Source organism: Onychostoma macrolepis, chromosome 21 (assembly GCF_012432095.1).
Source record: "Onychostoma macrolepis isolate SWU-2019 chromosome 21, ASM1243209v1, whole genome shotgun sequence".
Taxonomy (NCBI): domain Eukaryota; kingdom Metazoa; phylum Chordata; class Actinopteri; order Cypriniformes; family Cyprinidae; genus Onychostoma; species Onychostoma macrolepis.
This window is the reverse complement of record NC_081175.1, coordinates 8,927,292-8,945,049: the sequence shown is the minus strand read 5'-3', so window position 1 is coordinate 8,945,049 and position 17,758 is coordinate 8,927,292. Positions and strand designations below refer to the sequence as shown.

Genomic DNA, 17,758 nt, shown 5'->3' with positions numbered 1-17,758 from the left:
CTCGTATTACACTTGTTGCTCATGTGATGTTGCTTAAATACATAATTTAAAATAAATGAGTCCAAAAATTTGTTTTTAATTTTTTTTTATTGGTGCCACCACAGGCATATAATGAGACTAAGATTGCTAAAGTTAAGATTTTACTAATAGACTAGCCAATCTCTGTGTAGAACTAACAACGATGCTGCCATCTTTCTGTAATAATTTTTACCTCACTATAATTTTGTTCCAAATCCCAGGTCAAAACTGTAATTTGGTCACCCTCTACAAAATTGTTGATTACTTATTAAATATCGCTGGTGTGTATTTTACTATGTAATTTTAATAAGCTTTTATCACCATTTATGTTTGTCTGTTTCAAGGGGGGAAAAAAAATAAAAATGAGCCAGGGAAGTTTGGTTGATTTGACATGGAATGACATCTAGGCTAAAATTTTGAGAATGCAATAAACATGAAGGAATATAATGTTATAGGAGCTTGCTCAAATTCTATATAAAAAATTTTAATACTAGGAATGCAACGATACCATTTTTTTTTTATATCCCATCCAGAAAATTCTGAGTATTGGCCAATTCCGATCCAATACCAGCGCTTTTTATTTTTTTTAAATCAATGAAGAATTTCTATGCTTCTGTTTATGGACCTGGGCTGTGTTTCCCAAAAGCAAATGTGGTCGCAAGTTCTGTCGTTACCGAAAGATTTCAATGGAACAATGCTTTTGGGAAATGCACCCCTGATCGTCACTCTTAGTCGAAAAGTGTCTAAAAATAGACAACTTCATTTTAATGAAAAATAACAAAAGAAAAAATATATAATCATAATCTATAACACAAATACTGTTATAAATTAGGTTAGTAGATAATTTTGCTGTAAACATTATTATAGAAAAATCATGAGTGCACAATTTTATAAAATCTAAACATTTAGTAAAATAACATTAGTGGGGAACAAATAAAAGTGAATAAGTGTAGAACTAAATGTGGTAAAATGCTACACATTTCTCTTTGTACTGTTGTAAAATACATTAATGAAAACAAGTAAATGTATTTATTAGGGGTGTCCCCGAATAGTCGAGGATTCGATGCTTCGATTCGAGGAGCCTGATTCGACTCCCAATCTCACAGTCGAATATTCGCGGGGTGTTATGATCATGCCATTTTGGCTATATGGGGGTGCTCCGTGTCTGATTTCACATCGAACTACCGGTTTTCTCCCAATAAGTTAATATACAGCCTATTATGATAATGCTGTAAAAAAAAGAAAGAAGCTTTAAATAAATATTTTAACTTGCGTGAATAAATCCAACTTCCCCTATAGTTTAAAGTTTCGCTTTCTAATCCGTCACCAACAGAGGAGCATTTTGGCGGCAGGGATTTAAATCTTTAACAAGACTCAAATTGACACAGGCAGAGAAGACTTTATTTTTTTTTCGATCAGGTAGGGTGCAACAAGTGATTTCAAAACGTTTTAGCCGGTTTATTTATATCGTGTATATATTATTTATCTCGTATAAGATGCATTTGGTTGAGTTACGCTACTGTAAAGCACTTCATTGTCCTACTATACAGTGATTTATCTCTTCAGCGCGTGGTGCGAGCAGGACAACAATGCAGAATATTAATAACTATAACTGGCACTGTCATATACATAGCATTATAATGAGAATACTATTATAATAAAACGCTGTGTTTTTTTTTTTTTTTAGTATTTAGTTGTGTTTCTGCATTTTATTGCGTGATGAACGCGTCCACAAAAGGAGTTCATTCAGAGCCGCGCAGACACGTTCATGTGCATTCGGGGCATTTTTTTTGCAGATAGCCTATAAGTTGTAATATTAAAGTAATGTTATATAAATAACGAAGCGTATACTATGTGAGATAAATGAATGAATGAATGAGGCATTTATATAGCGCTTTATTGTGTATTGCAATACACCCAAAGCGCTTTACAATCATGTGGGGGGGTCTCTCCTCAACCACCACCAGTGTGCAGCATCCACTGCTGATGCGACGGCAGCCTCAGGACAACGGCGCCAGTGCGCTCACCACACACCAGCTACAGGTGGAGCCAATCAAGTGGATGGGGATTATTGGGAAGCCATGATTGACAAGGGCCAGTGGAGGGAATTTGGCCAGGACACCGGGGTTACATTTTTAATGACCACAGAGAGTCAGGACCTCGGTTTAACGTCTCATCCGAAAGACGGATGAGTTAAATGAGTTAAATCCCATTGATTAAAAAACCCCGGCTATCATATGCTTCGTTCTACTGGTCATCTTCTGCATGCGCAGCTCAAAAAAGAAATGCAGAACGTTATAACTCACATAACATTATAATGAGAGCACTATTGTAAAAAAAAAAAAAAAAAAAATTTTGTGAATTCTTAAGGGTTTCACTGACGTTTAATGTTAACTACCTTTTAATCAAAACATAAAACATTATTTACCCCGTTTGCGAGGCGTCCATTACACATTTTCCCTGTTATGACTGTCGAATGTCTGACTTGACTCTTGGTAATGTATTTTGCCCCGCCGCCCCCAAATATATGATTCGACTATCAGTCGACTATCGGCATGATTCGAAAATTCGATTCGAATATGAAAATCTTTAGTCGGAGACACCCCTAGTATTTATATATAAATATATACTATAAAATTAAAAGACATTTCTTTTAAATGTATAGCGCAGTAATATAGGCAGCAACATATGATAGATAGGAGTCCTACTGTGCTATACATTAGATTATTATTAGCCTTTCTTGTCTTATCCTGTCATAGGGCAGAACAAGAAACGTTATAAATGATCTTGCAATTTGTAATTGTGCAAAAGTATTATAATACGAAAGTCTCCAATACAGAGCGGCACAAAGCGCTTATGCTTATACTGAGTATTCAAAATAATTTAGACTTAATTGGCAGCCAATGCCGTGTTGACCGAACCTAGGCTAATGTGTCACTGGTCACACTTCTTAGTTCTCGTTATTGTTATCTGCATTATAATAGTCTAGCCTTGAGGTCATAAATGCATGAATTAACATTTCTGTTTTTGACTGAGAGAATGGAGATCTCATTAAATGTTTAAAATATAACTGCCTTATTGCAATGTAATGTTGCACTTTTGTTTAGAAAATGTTGCTGTAACTTATTGCTGAAATTCATATTTCAACAGATCGGTCTGTCCGAGCGCTCACCAGAGGACAAGTGGAGGTCTGTATCTTTCTTTATTATGAATTTTAAGGATTTCTCCCCACCAATTTAGCAAAAAAAACAAAAAAACAAAAACACATCCTATACTGGATACTCTTTTAAAGATTTTGTAAAATCCAAATAATCTTTACAGATCTTTATTAGTAAATGTTTAAACAATATTTTTCATGTTTGTTCAAAGAACCATAAACATTTTAGCACATGTACGTGTAGAATAGTCCTTAAGACCTTAAGAGTTTACAGGCAGAAGAAAATTTACAGTATGTCACAGTTCCAATAACTTAGGACAATTAAGAGAGATTTCTACTATAAGTAAGAGGTCCAGGGTTCCTGATCACCTGCGTGAACATGCCATAGTCCTGCTGAAGGGAGGCATGAGGACCGCAGATGTGGCCAGAGCAATAAACCGCAATGTCTGTAATGCAAGTCGACTAATAAGTGCTGCAGGGAGATGGGAAGGACAGCTGATGTTATGTCAGACCACATGTACTATATGTACCCCAGATGTATTTGAGAACTTGCTTACAAAGTGCCTTGGTGGAAAAGTAAAGTAAAAATCTTGTCTGCTACTTTTGATATTGAAATCCGCTCTACTGTGGGACTCATTATTCCATTTCTGTTTGTCAAATGTCAGTGGAATTAGGTCCATTTATGTTTCAGTTGTTGTCTCACATAAGAAAAATTAATGTTGAGTTGCTTCATTAAAAGCTTATTGTATTACTGAGGACACCCCCTCTGAATAAATATAAAAGATGTATTTTCTTAATGATCACTAATATTATTCATGGAAAGATGGTAAAATTGAAATGTATTAAACATATACTTAATAAAAACAACAAAATATATGCCAATATTTTTTGTAAGAAGTAAATTAGCCAATTTTGTTTAAATGAAGGATTGCAGAAATGAGTACACCCTAGATTTAATTCAGCAAATGTATAATATTCTAGTACTTAGTATGTCCTCTAGAACTTTTAAGTATACTGCTCTGACCCTTCTTGGCACTGAGTGTACAAGTTCATGACACATTTTCACATCTGTCCTGTTTAACTCCTGGAGGATGACCTCATTGAATGCTCTGTTCTTTAATGGGGAGTTTTGCTCAGCTCGTCTGTACAGAATCCCCCACAGCTGCTCAAGAGCGTTAAGATTGAGTGAAATACATGTCCACTGAAGGATTTTCACCTTGGGAGAATGAATATCTTCATTGTCATGGTGAAAAAATGCCCAATAATGCAGGGAATGAGGGGAGGGTAGCATGTTCTGTTTTAAGTTTTTGTATTACATCACACAGTAGTGTGTGAATTCATGACAGTATTGATAAAGCACAACTCCCTCACACCTTCAGCACTCATTCGTCCCTATATAAAAGTTTTACTACCACTGAACGTCACTGTGGGTACCAAGCACTTTTCACTGTACTCCTCCTCTAGCAACACCAGAACATTTTGGATGCTTTTGGATCCGATATGATTGACTTGGTCTCTTGAGACCAGAGTATGGATACCCAGAAGTCTCTATTTTGTAAATATGGGCCTTGGAAGAGGTTAAATGAGTTTATTTTGCTTTGGCTACAGTAGGCGATTCTAGTGCTGACAACAACCATGCATGTCACTTCTGCAGACTGCGTCATACTCTGTGAGATACAGTGTCACTTTTTTCATGGCTTTTGCCGGCTCTGAAACACTTGCATGTTATTTCTCCTGCTCTTTTTCCAGCAAAAATTCACTCATCACTAAATGAAAACTTAAAGCGAAGACCTGATTATTTCAGGTGCCTTGTCACAAGTCCATCGTTTTTGAATGTCTGTGCTACTTCTGCTATATTTTCACACTTAAAACAATAATTTGGTATTCCTCTTGTAGCATTGTCCTCTTTTATGAGAAATAAGTCAACTGGCAGTTCTCTCCCAAGTGGTTCCACTGCTGCCAGCATTAAGTCTGAGTATGATTCAATGGGCTATATAACACGTTTAATTGTCAGGAAATTACTTGTTTTGGTTCGATATACTTACCTGTAGATCAAAAGTAGCCTTAAACCTATACACTTTTTTTAAATGTATTTTTTTAAGTTTTATTATTATTATTATTATTTTCAGGAGGGTGTACTCATTTTTGCAACACATTTTATCACTTTGATAAGCGAATCTTATTTTGCTGAATAATTTTGACATTCTTCTTTGGTAATTGGTCAAGCAGGCTTGATGGAGCATATCTCCAAAGAACCCTAACATGTCATCCAAGTAAAGAGTAATTACTGAATTTAAGTTTTAGAGGGGGTGTACTCATTTATGCTGTGCACTGTATATATATGTATGTGTGTATATATATGTATATATGTGTGTGTGTGTGTGTGTGTATGTGTATATATATACATATATATACATGAGGGTACACACAGTGGGTACGGAAAGTATTCAGACCCCCTTAAATTTTTCACTCTTTGTTATATTGCAGCCATTTGCTAAAATCATTTAAGTTCAATTTTTTTCCTCGATGTACACACAGCACCCCATATTGACAGAAAAACACAGAATTGTTGACATTTTTGCAGATTTATTAAAAAAGAAAAACTGAAATATCACATGGTCCTAAGTATTAAGACCCTTTGCTGTGACACTCATATATTTAACTCAGGTGCTGTCCATTTCTTCTGATCATCCTGGAGATGGTTCTACACCTTCATTTGAGTCCAGCTGTGTTTGATTATACTGATTGGACTTGATTAGGAAAGCCACACACCTGTCTATATAAGACCTTACAGCTCACAGTGCATGTCAGAGCAAAAGAGAATCATGAGGTCAAAGGAACTGTCTGAAGAGCTCAGAGACAGAATTGTGGCAAGGCACAGATCTGGCCAAGGTTACAAAAAAATTTCTGCTGCACTTAAGGTTCCTAAGAGCACAGTGGCCTCCATAATCCTTAAATGGAAGACGTTTGGGACGACCAGAACCCTTCCTAGAGCTGGCCGTCCGGCCAAACTGAGCTATCGGGGGAGAAGAGCCTTGGTGAGAGAGGTAAAGAAGAACCCAAAGATCACTGTGGCTGAGCTCCAGAGATGCAGTCGGGAGATGGGAGAAAGTTGTAGAAAGTCAACCATCACTGCAGCCCTCCACCAGTCGGGGCTTTATGGCAGAGTGGCCCGACGGAAGCCTCTGGCACTGAGGAGACACATGAAAGCCCATCTCCCGACTGCATCTCTGGCATGGAGTTTGCTAAAAAACACCTGAATAAGATTCTCTGGTCTGATGAGACCAAGATAGAACTTTTTGGCCTTAATTCTAAGCGGTATGTGTGGAGAGAACCAGGCACTGCTCATCACCTGTCCAATACAGTCCCAACAGTGAAGCATGGTGGTGGCAGCATCATGCTGTGGGGGTGTTTTTCAGCTGCAGGGACAGGACGACTGGTTGCAATCGAGGGAAAGATGAATGCGGCCAAGTACAGGGATATCTTGGACGAAAACCTTCTCCAGAGTGCTCAGGACCTCAGACTGGGCCGAAGGTTTACCTTCCAACAAGACAATGACCCTAAGCACACCGCTAAAATAACGAAGGAGTGGCTTCACAACAACTCCATGACTGTTCTTGAATGGCCCAGCCAGAGCCCTGACTTAAACCCAATTGAGCATCTCTGGAGAGACCTAAAAATGGCTGTCCACCAACCTGACAGAACTGGAGAGGATCTGCAAGGAGGAATGGCAGAGGATTCCCAAATCCAGGTGTGAAAAACCTGTTGCATCTTTCCCAAAAAGACTCATGGCTGTATTAGATCAAAGGGGTGCTTCTACTAAATACTGAGCAAAGGGTCTGAATACTTAGGACCATGTGATATTTCAGTTTTTCTTTAATAAATCTGCAAAAATGTCAACAATTCTGTGTTTTTCTGTCAATATGGGGTGCTGTGTGTACATTGAGGAAAAATATGAACTTAAATGATTTTAGCAAATGGCTGCAATATAACAAAGAGTGAAAAATTTAAGGGGGTCTGAATATTTTCCGTATCCACTGTGTGTGTGTGTGTGTGTGTGTGTGTGTGTATGTGTATGTGTATATATGCATGAAGGATCTCCCAATCAGTTTGGTTGCATCTTTCTGTAAATTGTCAGACAAAATATTTCTGAAGACTTCTGAGTTAATTTTGCTGCTGCCGTCATGTTACATCATTAATGAAGATTATTGAGCCTGTCCCAGAAGAAGCTATGAAAGCCCAAGCCATTACATTACCTGTGTAATGTGTACTATAATGTACACCCGTGTACACTGTGTTTCAGATGAGCTTGTATGTTTGGGATCATGAGCAGATCCTTTCTTTCTCCAAACTTGAGCCTTTCCATCACTTTGGTCCATAAAATCAGTCCATAAAACCTTGTCCCAGAATTTTTGAGGTTCGTCTCCTATTCTTCTCGCTAATGAGTGGTTTGCATCTTCTGGTGTAGCCTCTGTACTTTTGTTCATTTAAGTCTTCTGCGAACAGTAGATTGTGATACCTTCACTCCGGCCCACTGGAGGTTGTTGCTGATGTAACTAACAGTTGTTTTAGGGTCTTTCTTTACAGGTGTCACAATGTTTCTGTCGTCAACTGCTGATGTTTTCCTTGATCTACCCATTCGAGGTGTGTTACTTAGTACACCAGTGGTTTCTTTCTACCTCAGGAGATTCCAAATGGTTGTACTTGCTATTGCCGGTGTTTGTGCAATGGTTTGATTGATTTTTCATCATCTCTCAGCTTCACAATTGTTCGTTTTTCACCCATAGACACCTCTCTGGTTTTCATGTTGGTTACACGTCTAACTATAAATGCAGTCTGCATGGATCTGAAACTGAGCGCAGACATTCAGTGCTATTTATTGTTTGAATAATCAATTAATAGGACACACCAGGGCAACAAAACACACCTGTCAGTCACATGTTCCAATATTTCTGGCAACATGAAAAATGGGTGGGTTCAAACAAAAGGTGATATCTTGTAAGTTGTGTATCAGATCCAGATGAAAATACCTGTAAATAAAAGCTGAAATGTTAATCTCTCATCTCATATTCATCTTTTGATGTCAAACCCAGCAAAAATAAAGGAATTGGCCTCACTGTTCCAATACTTTTGGAGGGCACTGTATATGTGTGTGTATACACATACACATACACATACACATACACATACACATACCGTATTGACCCAAATATGAGACAATGTTTTTCTTCTTGGAAATGCATCTGAAAAAAATGTGCTCGTCTTACAGTCCCCTCCATAAGTATTGGAATAGTAAAGACAAAATTTCTCTGTTGGCTGTGGAGTCAAGACATTTTACAAATATGATTAAAAGATGAATATGAGACAAAACTACAGAATGTCACATTTTATTATTAGACATTTCAACACAGACATGTTTTACCAAATAAAAAGAACAGCACTTATAGAGTTCATCCCACTCATTGATGTGTGCATAAGTATTGGGACAGTTGAACATAAAGCAGATATAAAAGATTAAAAGCTAATATTTAGTTGTAGATCTCTTGCGCACAATCACAGAAGTGAGTCTGTGACACATAGACATCACCAGACTCTTGGTCTCATCCTTTGAAATGCTTTTCCCAGCCTTTAATGCAGCCAATTCCAATTGTTGCTTGTTTTGGGGAGTTTCTGCCTTTTACTCTTCTATTCAGCTGGTGAAATTCATGTTCAATCGGTTTTAAATCTGGAGATTGACTGATAAATTCCTTGACTTAACTGGCAGGGTGTTTTGAGTCATTGTCCTGATGCAATATGAAGCACTTCCCAATGAATCTGGTGGCATTTTCTTGAATATTGGTAGGCAAGATGGTTTTGTACCCTTCCAAATTCATTCTGCTACTGTCATCATACATTAAGTCATCAGTAGAGTTGAGAGGGCCTGTTCCAGAGGCAGCCATGCATGCCCATGCCATGACACCACCTCCACCATGCTTTACAGATGAGGCTGTATGCTTGGGATCATTGCAGTTCCATTTTTTTCACCACATTTTTGCTTTCCCATCACTTAGATAAAGGTTCATCTTAGTCTCATTGGTCCATAAACACAGTTCCAAAACTCTTCTGGCTCACTTTTTTGTGCTATTTTGCAAACTCTAATCTAATTACCTTTCTATTTTTGGTGCTGGTCAGAGGTTTGTATCTTGCTGTGTAGCATCTGTAATTCTGTGTCAAAGTCTCCTGAGGACAGTAGATTGTCAGAGCATCACCCCAGATTTCTGGAAGTTGTTGGTGATTTTACAGACACGTCTTTTTAGGATTCATTTTCACAGCTTTTATGATTTGTCTGTCAGCAACTACTGTTGTTTTCTCAGCCGATAAGGTCGTTGTTAGTTGCTGGTGGTTTCCAAACTCTTGATTTCTCCATGCCCTTTGTTTTTGCTATAGCTCTAATTGACTTACTCTTTTCTTTTAGCATCCACATTGCTTGCTTTTCTCTCAAAGTCAGCTACCTCGTCTTCATCCTGGTTTGTGTGTCATCATCAAATGCAAGATTCAGGTTGCAGAAGTAATGGATATAACTGATATGACACATTCCCTGCTTTTAATATCTGAAGAATTAATGCAACAGGACACAGCTGATCACTTAGAAAGACCTGTGAGGCAACTGTTCCAATACTCATGCAGAGGGATGAAACTCTAAAAGTGCTGAACTTCTTAGCTGGAAAAACATCTATGTGTTGAATCACCCAATAATAAAATGTGACATTCTGTAGTTTTGTCTCATATTCATCTTTTAATCATATTTGTAAATGGCTTGACTCCACAGCCAACAGAGCAATTTTGTCTTTACTGTTCCAATACTTTTGGAGGGCACTGTATATTCAGGGTCTAGATTTTGACATGTCAATAATACACCCATAACAATAGGTGGGAGTTCCTATTCTCTGTTTTTATTTAAGCTCCATTAGATGAGGCATGTTCAGAACATTCTATTTCCGTTTACTGTTGCTGTCAGGAACTATTCTTTTAGTGGAAGGAAAGCATTTAACGAACTTGCTTCAAAAAAGTAACATTTCAATACATTTTTGGTTTTGATATTTGTTTTTATTGTGTGGTAACCGTTTTATAAAAGCAATAAGGTACTCGAGGCCGTGCTGTATCTTGAATAAATCAGTGTAAAGAAATACTCTTTGAGAGAAGCAGTCAATCAGCGGAAGTTAAAAGCAGATCGTAAGTGTATTTATTTCTTGTCTCATTAGTGTTTAGCGCAGTTGTCGTTGCTAGGAAACGCTTGTTTTGTTTACTGTATTGAGATGTGCTGAAGTTGCGTTTGGTCTCGTACTGTATCGCATACCTTGTCAGTGTCGTGCACTTGCTTAGCCCTTTGTTGTGATGAACAGTAAAGTGTGTTCAGCTGGATTCAATTTCTGTTTTGTCAAACGGGTATAAAAAGGATTAGTATACCGCGCGGCAGCCATCGTGTGAAGACCGAAGAGTATAAAAACCATTGACTCTACCTTGTGACTCCACCGTGCAGGGACACCAGCAAGGGACATAAGTATCCTTTTTGATTTATCCTCTTTTCTACACCTTGCTTCACTTCTGTTTCAGTTTTTATTACCAACTCTTACTATGTGTTTCCATATCCCTACTATTACTTCCACTTGCAAACCAAGCATCACACACTATAGGCGCAGTGCAATTCTAACAACCTGCACACTTTGCCTATGTCTGCTAATACACTACTTTCTTTTTCTATTGGTCTCTGGAATTGTCAGTCTGCAGTAAACAAAGCAGATTTCATTACATCTATTTCTAGTCATTCAAGACTAAACCTCATGGCCCTGACAGAGACGTGGATCAAACCAGAGGACACCGCTACTCCTGCAGCATTCTCCTATAATTTCTCATTTTCCCACACTCCCCGTCTGACTGGATGAGGTGGAGATACTGGTCTGCTTATCTCTAATGATTGGAAATGTATTGTTCTACCTTCTCTGGGTATTAACAGCTCCTTTGAATCACATTCAGTCACTATTACCCACGCTTTTAAAATCCAGTTTGTAGTTGTTTATTGACTCCCAGGACCACAAGGTAACTTCCTTGGATAAATGTCCTGCTCTCAACCTTTCCTGAGGATGGTACTCCCCTAGTTATGCTTGGAGACTTCAACATCCACCTAGATAAACGTCAGGCTCCAGACTTCCACACTTCCACACTCTGCTTGTCTCTTTTGATCTCAAGAGAGTGTTAACTATTGCTACTCACAAATCAGGCAACCAACTGGACATTATGGCTCATTTCCACCGAGCGGTACTGGTCAGTACAGTATGGTACGGTACGGTTCGGGACAGAACACTCTGATCTAGCTTGCATTTCCACTGCCAACAGTACCCTTACTTGATAGGCGTGGTGTATGCCGGAAAGTATCGATCGACAATAAACCTCTTTTATGTTTTAATGAACAATAATAGCCATTATAAAAGTATAAGTACAAACTATAAGAGGCTTATATAAGAGGAAAGAAAGACAAAAGAACAATTCAGTCCAAACGTATGCTACAAAGTCAGCGCTGTACTACGGTACTGTTCAAAATAAATATAGAGTTAAACTTTGTGGTCAGTCAAAATGATATGACCAGGAACAAATAATAGATTCATGAGACCACGAATACACACAACGAATTGTATCTTATGTTAATCACTACAGAGACATCAGAGCCAGTGGCAAATGTCGGAAGGACTAGCCGAGCGTAAGGCTGCTCTAGGCGGATACATGAGCACTGAGCACCCGGTGATTGCCTGGAGCTCCGAAATCGGCATAGCAAATTTTCAAATAGGTGCTATCTTTATAAATAAACCACAGATTTGAGTATTAAACGCCTAAAAAACTCTTAAAACTACATTTCATGACACAATAACAGTAATATATTGAAAGTTACGTGGGTTTTTGGGCAATGACGTTTCACAAGTCCACAAGAACAGACAAGAACGCATATTGAGAAACGGCTTGTCTGTGTGAAAATATAAAATGCACTGTTATATTTATTTTTTGTGTTTGCGCACTCTGAAGTAATAAGCCGAACACAGCAGAGCGTAACGAGTGAAGGAGAAGCTTTATCCCCTTGTATCACGCACAAGTGATGATTCTAGTCAACCAATCAACGTTCTGCAGTGAGTTTAGCTCCACCCTTTTGGTACCCTTTGCTGAGCTAGGTACCCCAATGGAAGGGTACCAAAAAAGAGGTACGATACGGGTCGCTATTTTGGTACCATTCACAACTTCTGACAATGGAAACGGACATAATTGCGTACCGTACTGAACCGCACCGCTTAGTGGAAACGAGCCATTATTTACATACGACACTGCTCCACTGATCATGTACTGGTTACTCCACTGCACACCTTGGATCACTTCCTCCTCCCTCTTAACCTCAACATGGTTCCTGACACAACACATACCCCTACATATGTCATCTTTTGACGTAACCTATGCTCACTCTCACCCTCCTTGCTATCTGCTATGGTTTCATCTTCGCTTCCTCCCCCTAAACATAGCATCTCTTGATGCTGACAGTGCTACTGATACTTTCTGCTCCACTCTTGCATCTTCTTTTTTTTTTTAGACAGTCTGCCCCTTGTCTTGCCTTCTTAGGGCTGGGTATCGAGTTTGATACTTTTTAGGCACCGACCGAATTGCCTCGATACCACAGAGTATCGAAAAACGTCTTGTCGTTCGGGAATTTCAATACCTAAGGGGTTAATCTCATCAACATCAATGAGGCAACAAGCCTGCAGCACTAGGTGTGTTTGACTAGAAGTGACGTGGTGCAGATCGATCAGTGTTTGACATCCGCGAGAGCGACTCGAAAGCGTACAGAGCAGTCTATATATTGTGCGGTTTTGTTTACTACACACAGACAGAAGCGCGCTTGACACTCGCGGTGATTTCAGCATCTGCCATCTCACTAGATGAAGACATGAACACATGAACATGAACACATGAACAACATCTCCAGAACTGCTCTGAGAGTCACTTCATGAGCATTTTACCGTTTGATTTGAGTAAAACTAGCATCATATCATATACACACAGAACTGTAAAGGTATTCACTGCAACCCGTCAAAATAAAAGTTCGGTTTCACTTGGAAGACACTACGGCAGAAATACATTTCTATTGTTCAGCAGAATGTACATACTGTCACTGCTAGGCTACTATTAAAATTTATTAAAATTTAAAAAAAAAATGATCACACATTTCTTCCATGTTTTAATTTTAATAGTAAACCCCCTTTGTTTGCCTAAATAAATACATTTTGATTTTCAATAATTTAAAGATAAATGAAATAAATGTTTTATGCCTTCATTTGAAAACCAAAACACAGAATTTCTGAGGAAAATTTTAAGTTTAAAATTTCATAAGAATATTTTAAGAATAAATTTTTTATGCATTCAAATAATTAGACATACTACACCAGAATTTAATAACAATAAAACATATGGTGAAAGAAAATAAAACACCCACTTATGAAAGTGGATAAAGATTTTCAATTTCTTGAAGTCTTTAACAACCTAGAATAAATGAATAGAAATGATGATTCTGTCTGAGCTATGCGTTTTAAAACGAACAGGCACAAATGTAGCCTAACAGATGAGTAAACTGAAAACTATTTGAACTTTATTAAAATTTTCACTGATTTGTGTTGGATATATTTTGTTCCTTTGTGCAGTGGCTCAGGAGATGAGGCTTTGAGTCTGTATAAATGTCAACAAGCTGAAAAAAATAAAAACTTTTTTTTGAGATAATGTAATCTTGTTAAAACTGATTTCATAAAATTGGTATCGAAAAAAGTTTTGTTCAGGAACCGGTATCGAATTCAAGGTATCGGTATTGATATCGAAAATTTTTAAACGATACCCAGCCCTACCCATTCTGCCCCTTGGCTATCTGATGTTCTGCTGCTGAAAGGGTATAGCGCAAATCAAAAAATCCTACTGACCTTTAATGTGTATCAGTCACTCCTCTCTTCCTTCTCTGCTAATGTCTCCACTGCTAAAAGGACATACTATCATAACACAATTAACAATTCGTCTAACTCTTGCATGCTCTTTAAAACATTTTCCTCCCTCCTTTGTCCTCCTCCCCCTCCTTTATTAACTCTAACAGCTGACGACTTTGCCACATTCTTCATTAATAAAATTAAAACCATCAGTGCACAATTTTCCACACCACAATCTGTCAAGCTCATCTTACCAGCAAACATACTCGTTCACATCCTTCTCTTCACTCTCTGAGGCAGAAGTCTCAAAACTCATCCTTAATCATCCTACTACTTGTCCGCTTGATCCTATTCCATCTCATCTCCTTCAAGCCATTTCTCCTGCAGTTGTACCTGCACTTACATCATTAACACATCCCTTCACACTGGTGTTTTTCCCTCAGCATTTAGACAGGCTTGTATAACCCCACTACTTAAAGGAGGGGTACAATGCTGTTTCATGCATTCAGAGTTGTTTACACTGTTAAAGAGTTGGATTCTCATGCCTAAGCATGGACAAAGTTTCAAAAACCAACTTGGATGTATAACAGAGAGTTTCTGTGCCAAAAATCTCACTTCCGGGTTCGTACAAGTTTCGGAGAGTTTTTTTGCACTGACGTAGACGACGGTGGAACTCCTTATATGGGCATTTCTCCCGGAAGAACGCGCCCGTGCACTCATAGACCAGAGCGAGAGCGCGCCCATCAACGCGCTTCATTCGGCAGTAATGCACAGGATTCGCTCAGGAAGAATGTCTCTATAGAAATGTGTTTTTGGTTGTGAGGGAAAGATAACCTTGTTCAGCTTCCCAAAAGAACCCAGCGTTAGGTGAACAGTGGATACAGTTTGTTTTTCCGGGGCAGAAACGGAGTTTCTCAAGTGTTTTGTTGACGTACGTTTTATAAACAAGGCCCAGTTCGACGCTGGATTTGCACATCGTTTGATGCTGAAAGATGGAGCGGTCCCAGCTATAAAAGATCCCGGTCATGATTCAGAACTGCAGACGGTAAGTGAAACGCATCAAATGTCTTTTTGTTGGCGATCGGCGCAAGTGCACATCACTTTTTAGCTCCTCCCACACAGCACGCCTCCAGGAGCTCGGCTTTTTCCGGAGAGAAGCGTATAGCTGTATCTTTCTTTTATAAATATGATTAAACTAAAGACTTTTTGGCGATATGAAGGATGCAGTACTACTCTATAGCAGTGGCGGCTGCTAGTCTTTCAAAGAGGGGAAGCTCATTTTCGGCCTACATCATAAAAATTGTCCATTTATTTATACTTAAATTCTGCCCTACGTTCCTTTTCAAGAAAATGCTCTGTGACCCTGTCGTACCAACTAGGCGTCTTTTCCAGTGACGCTAGCCTAGCCTAGCCTACTGTATGAATGAACAAACAATCTAAAAAAAAAGATATTAAACTTGACGGAAGAAATGTGGGAATTAGGTTGAACTGAAACAAGGAATGTGGTGTATAATAGTGTTGTCACGATACCATAAAAATGTCTTACAATACTATACCAACTTAATTTATAATTCAATTCTACAAAATTGATCAATTTAATAATTAAATAGATGTAAGTGAAAACAGACAATATTATTCTCTGAATACTTAATTAATGTGAATGAATGACTGGCTATTGTTATCCATGAAATGATCTAAACAAAATTCATCTCAGCACTGCACAGAAGCTGCATGAAGTGACATTTAGATGTGGCATTTATTCATTTAGACTGTATTTATAATTGCATAATGTTATGAGATTAATGTTTTAAATACTAAATTCTGAATATAGAAATATGTTGGAAAATAATGTAATATGCCTTTTTGCGTGTAAAAACATGGGAAACTTAAAAACGGCCAGCAGGTGGCAGAAGTTCGTGACTGAACCACTGAGTCATTCAAATGATTCTTTCAAAACAGCTGAATCCTTCAGGAGTGAATCAAATGACTGTTTTTATGAATGGCTCAGTGAATCAGTGATTCTCCCAAATCAACGCGGATTTGGATTCGAACACAAACGAAACAAAAACAGCACTCTTGCTCGTGTCGTATTGCCTAAGTGTCAGGAGCATTTTTTGCTCGCATATCTTGAAATTTCCGAGTTAGCAGCATGTATATTAAAACATAACATTATAAATGAATAAAAAATATATATAATGATTGATAAGAACCAAGTGCAAAGCCGCGATGGGACTGAGCTCGAATAGCTTCAGCGTCAGCGACTTTTTATAGTACAAAATCGCTGTCAATCAAAAGGAGATGCTGACCCTCCAATCATCACGCAGAAGCCCGGAGTCCAGGCCAGCCCACTCCTCCATTCACCCCCAGAGACGCTGAGTGTCCGTGGGCGGGACATAATCGCAGCATTTATCCAATGACCGTCTAGTTTGGAAGCACTGAAAAAAACTGTTCAAAGCAGCCCCATTTGAAGTCAATGGACGCTCGGCTTCAACGGAGAAATACACTGACGCTACGGGAGTGTATGAGAAGGAAATCGAGTCAGCCGACCTGCTATATGTAGCTGATTCTGAACGAACTCGTCTTCGAGATGAACGTGTTCTAACGCATTTTTAGTCAATAAAATGTCAACACAATAGTATATATTTGACCATTAATTTTTTGACATTATAGGGGAAGCCGAGCTTCCCTTGCAGTCTTAAAGAAATCCCCACTGCTCTATAGGTACTCAAGATTAACATGAGATTGGGTGAAACTGTGTGTATTAGGTCCCCTTTAAGAAACCCACCCTTAACCCATCTCTTTTAGAGAACTGCAGACCGGTTTCCCTTCTTCCTTTCATTGCAAAAACATTTAAACGAGCTGTGTTCAACCAAGTCTCTGCCTTTCTCACACAGAACAATCTCCTCGACAGCAACCAGTCTGGTTTCAGAAGTGGACAATCAACCGAGACTGCCTTGCTCTCAGTTGTTGAAGCCCTAAGACTGGCAAGAGCGGGTTCCAAATCTTCAATACTTATCTTGCTGGATCTGTCCGCTGCTTTTGACACGGTTAACCACCAGATCCTCCTGTCAACCCTATTGGCAAAAAGCATCCCAGGAACCACACTCCAGTGGTTTGAGTCTTACCTCTCAGATAGGTCCTTCAAGGTATCTTGGAGAAGTAAGGTATCCAAGTCGCAACATCTAACTACTGGGGTCTTCTCTTCTCTGTCTACATGGCATCGCTAGGCTCTGTCATTCAGAAACATGGCTTTTCATATCACTGCTATGCTGATGACACTCAACTCTCTACCTCTCATTCCATCCTGATGATCCGAAGATAGCTGCTCACATCTCAGCTTGTCTAACAGACATTTCTTGCTGGATGAAGGACCATCACCTTCAACTCAGCCTTGTCAAGACAGAACTCCTTGTGGTTCCAGCAAACCCATTGTTTCATCACAATTTCACCATCCAGTTAGGCACATCAACCATAACTCCTTAAAAAACAGCCAGAAACCTTGGAGTTGTGATTGATTGATCAGCTGACTTTCTCAGACCACATTGCTACAACTGCCCGGTCCTGCAGATTTGCTTTATTCAACATCAAGAAGATCAGGCCC

The 17,758-nt window shown here is 38.8% G+C and overlaps 1 protein-coding gene across 3 annotated transcripts in view; it reads left to right on the top strand.

The window, feature by feature from the left end:
* The window catches only part of rnf121 (ring finger protein 121), a 102,455-nt gene that overhangs the window by 36,777 nt on the left and 47,920 nt on the right, over positions 1 to 17,758 (top strand). For 2 of the 3 annotated variants that reach the window (XM_058757317.1, XM_058757316.1), the window contains exon 2: positions 3,169 to 3,206. In XM_058757317.1, coding sequence (XP_058613300.1) covers positions 3,169 to 3,206 — 38 coding nt within the window. Of the gene's footprint in view, positions 1 to 3,168; positions 3,207 to 14,697; positions 15,203 to 17,758 lie in introns of those variants that run through there. The other variant, XM_058757318.1, reaches the window with a different exon arrangement.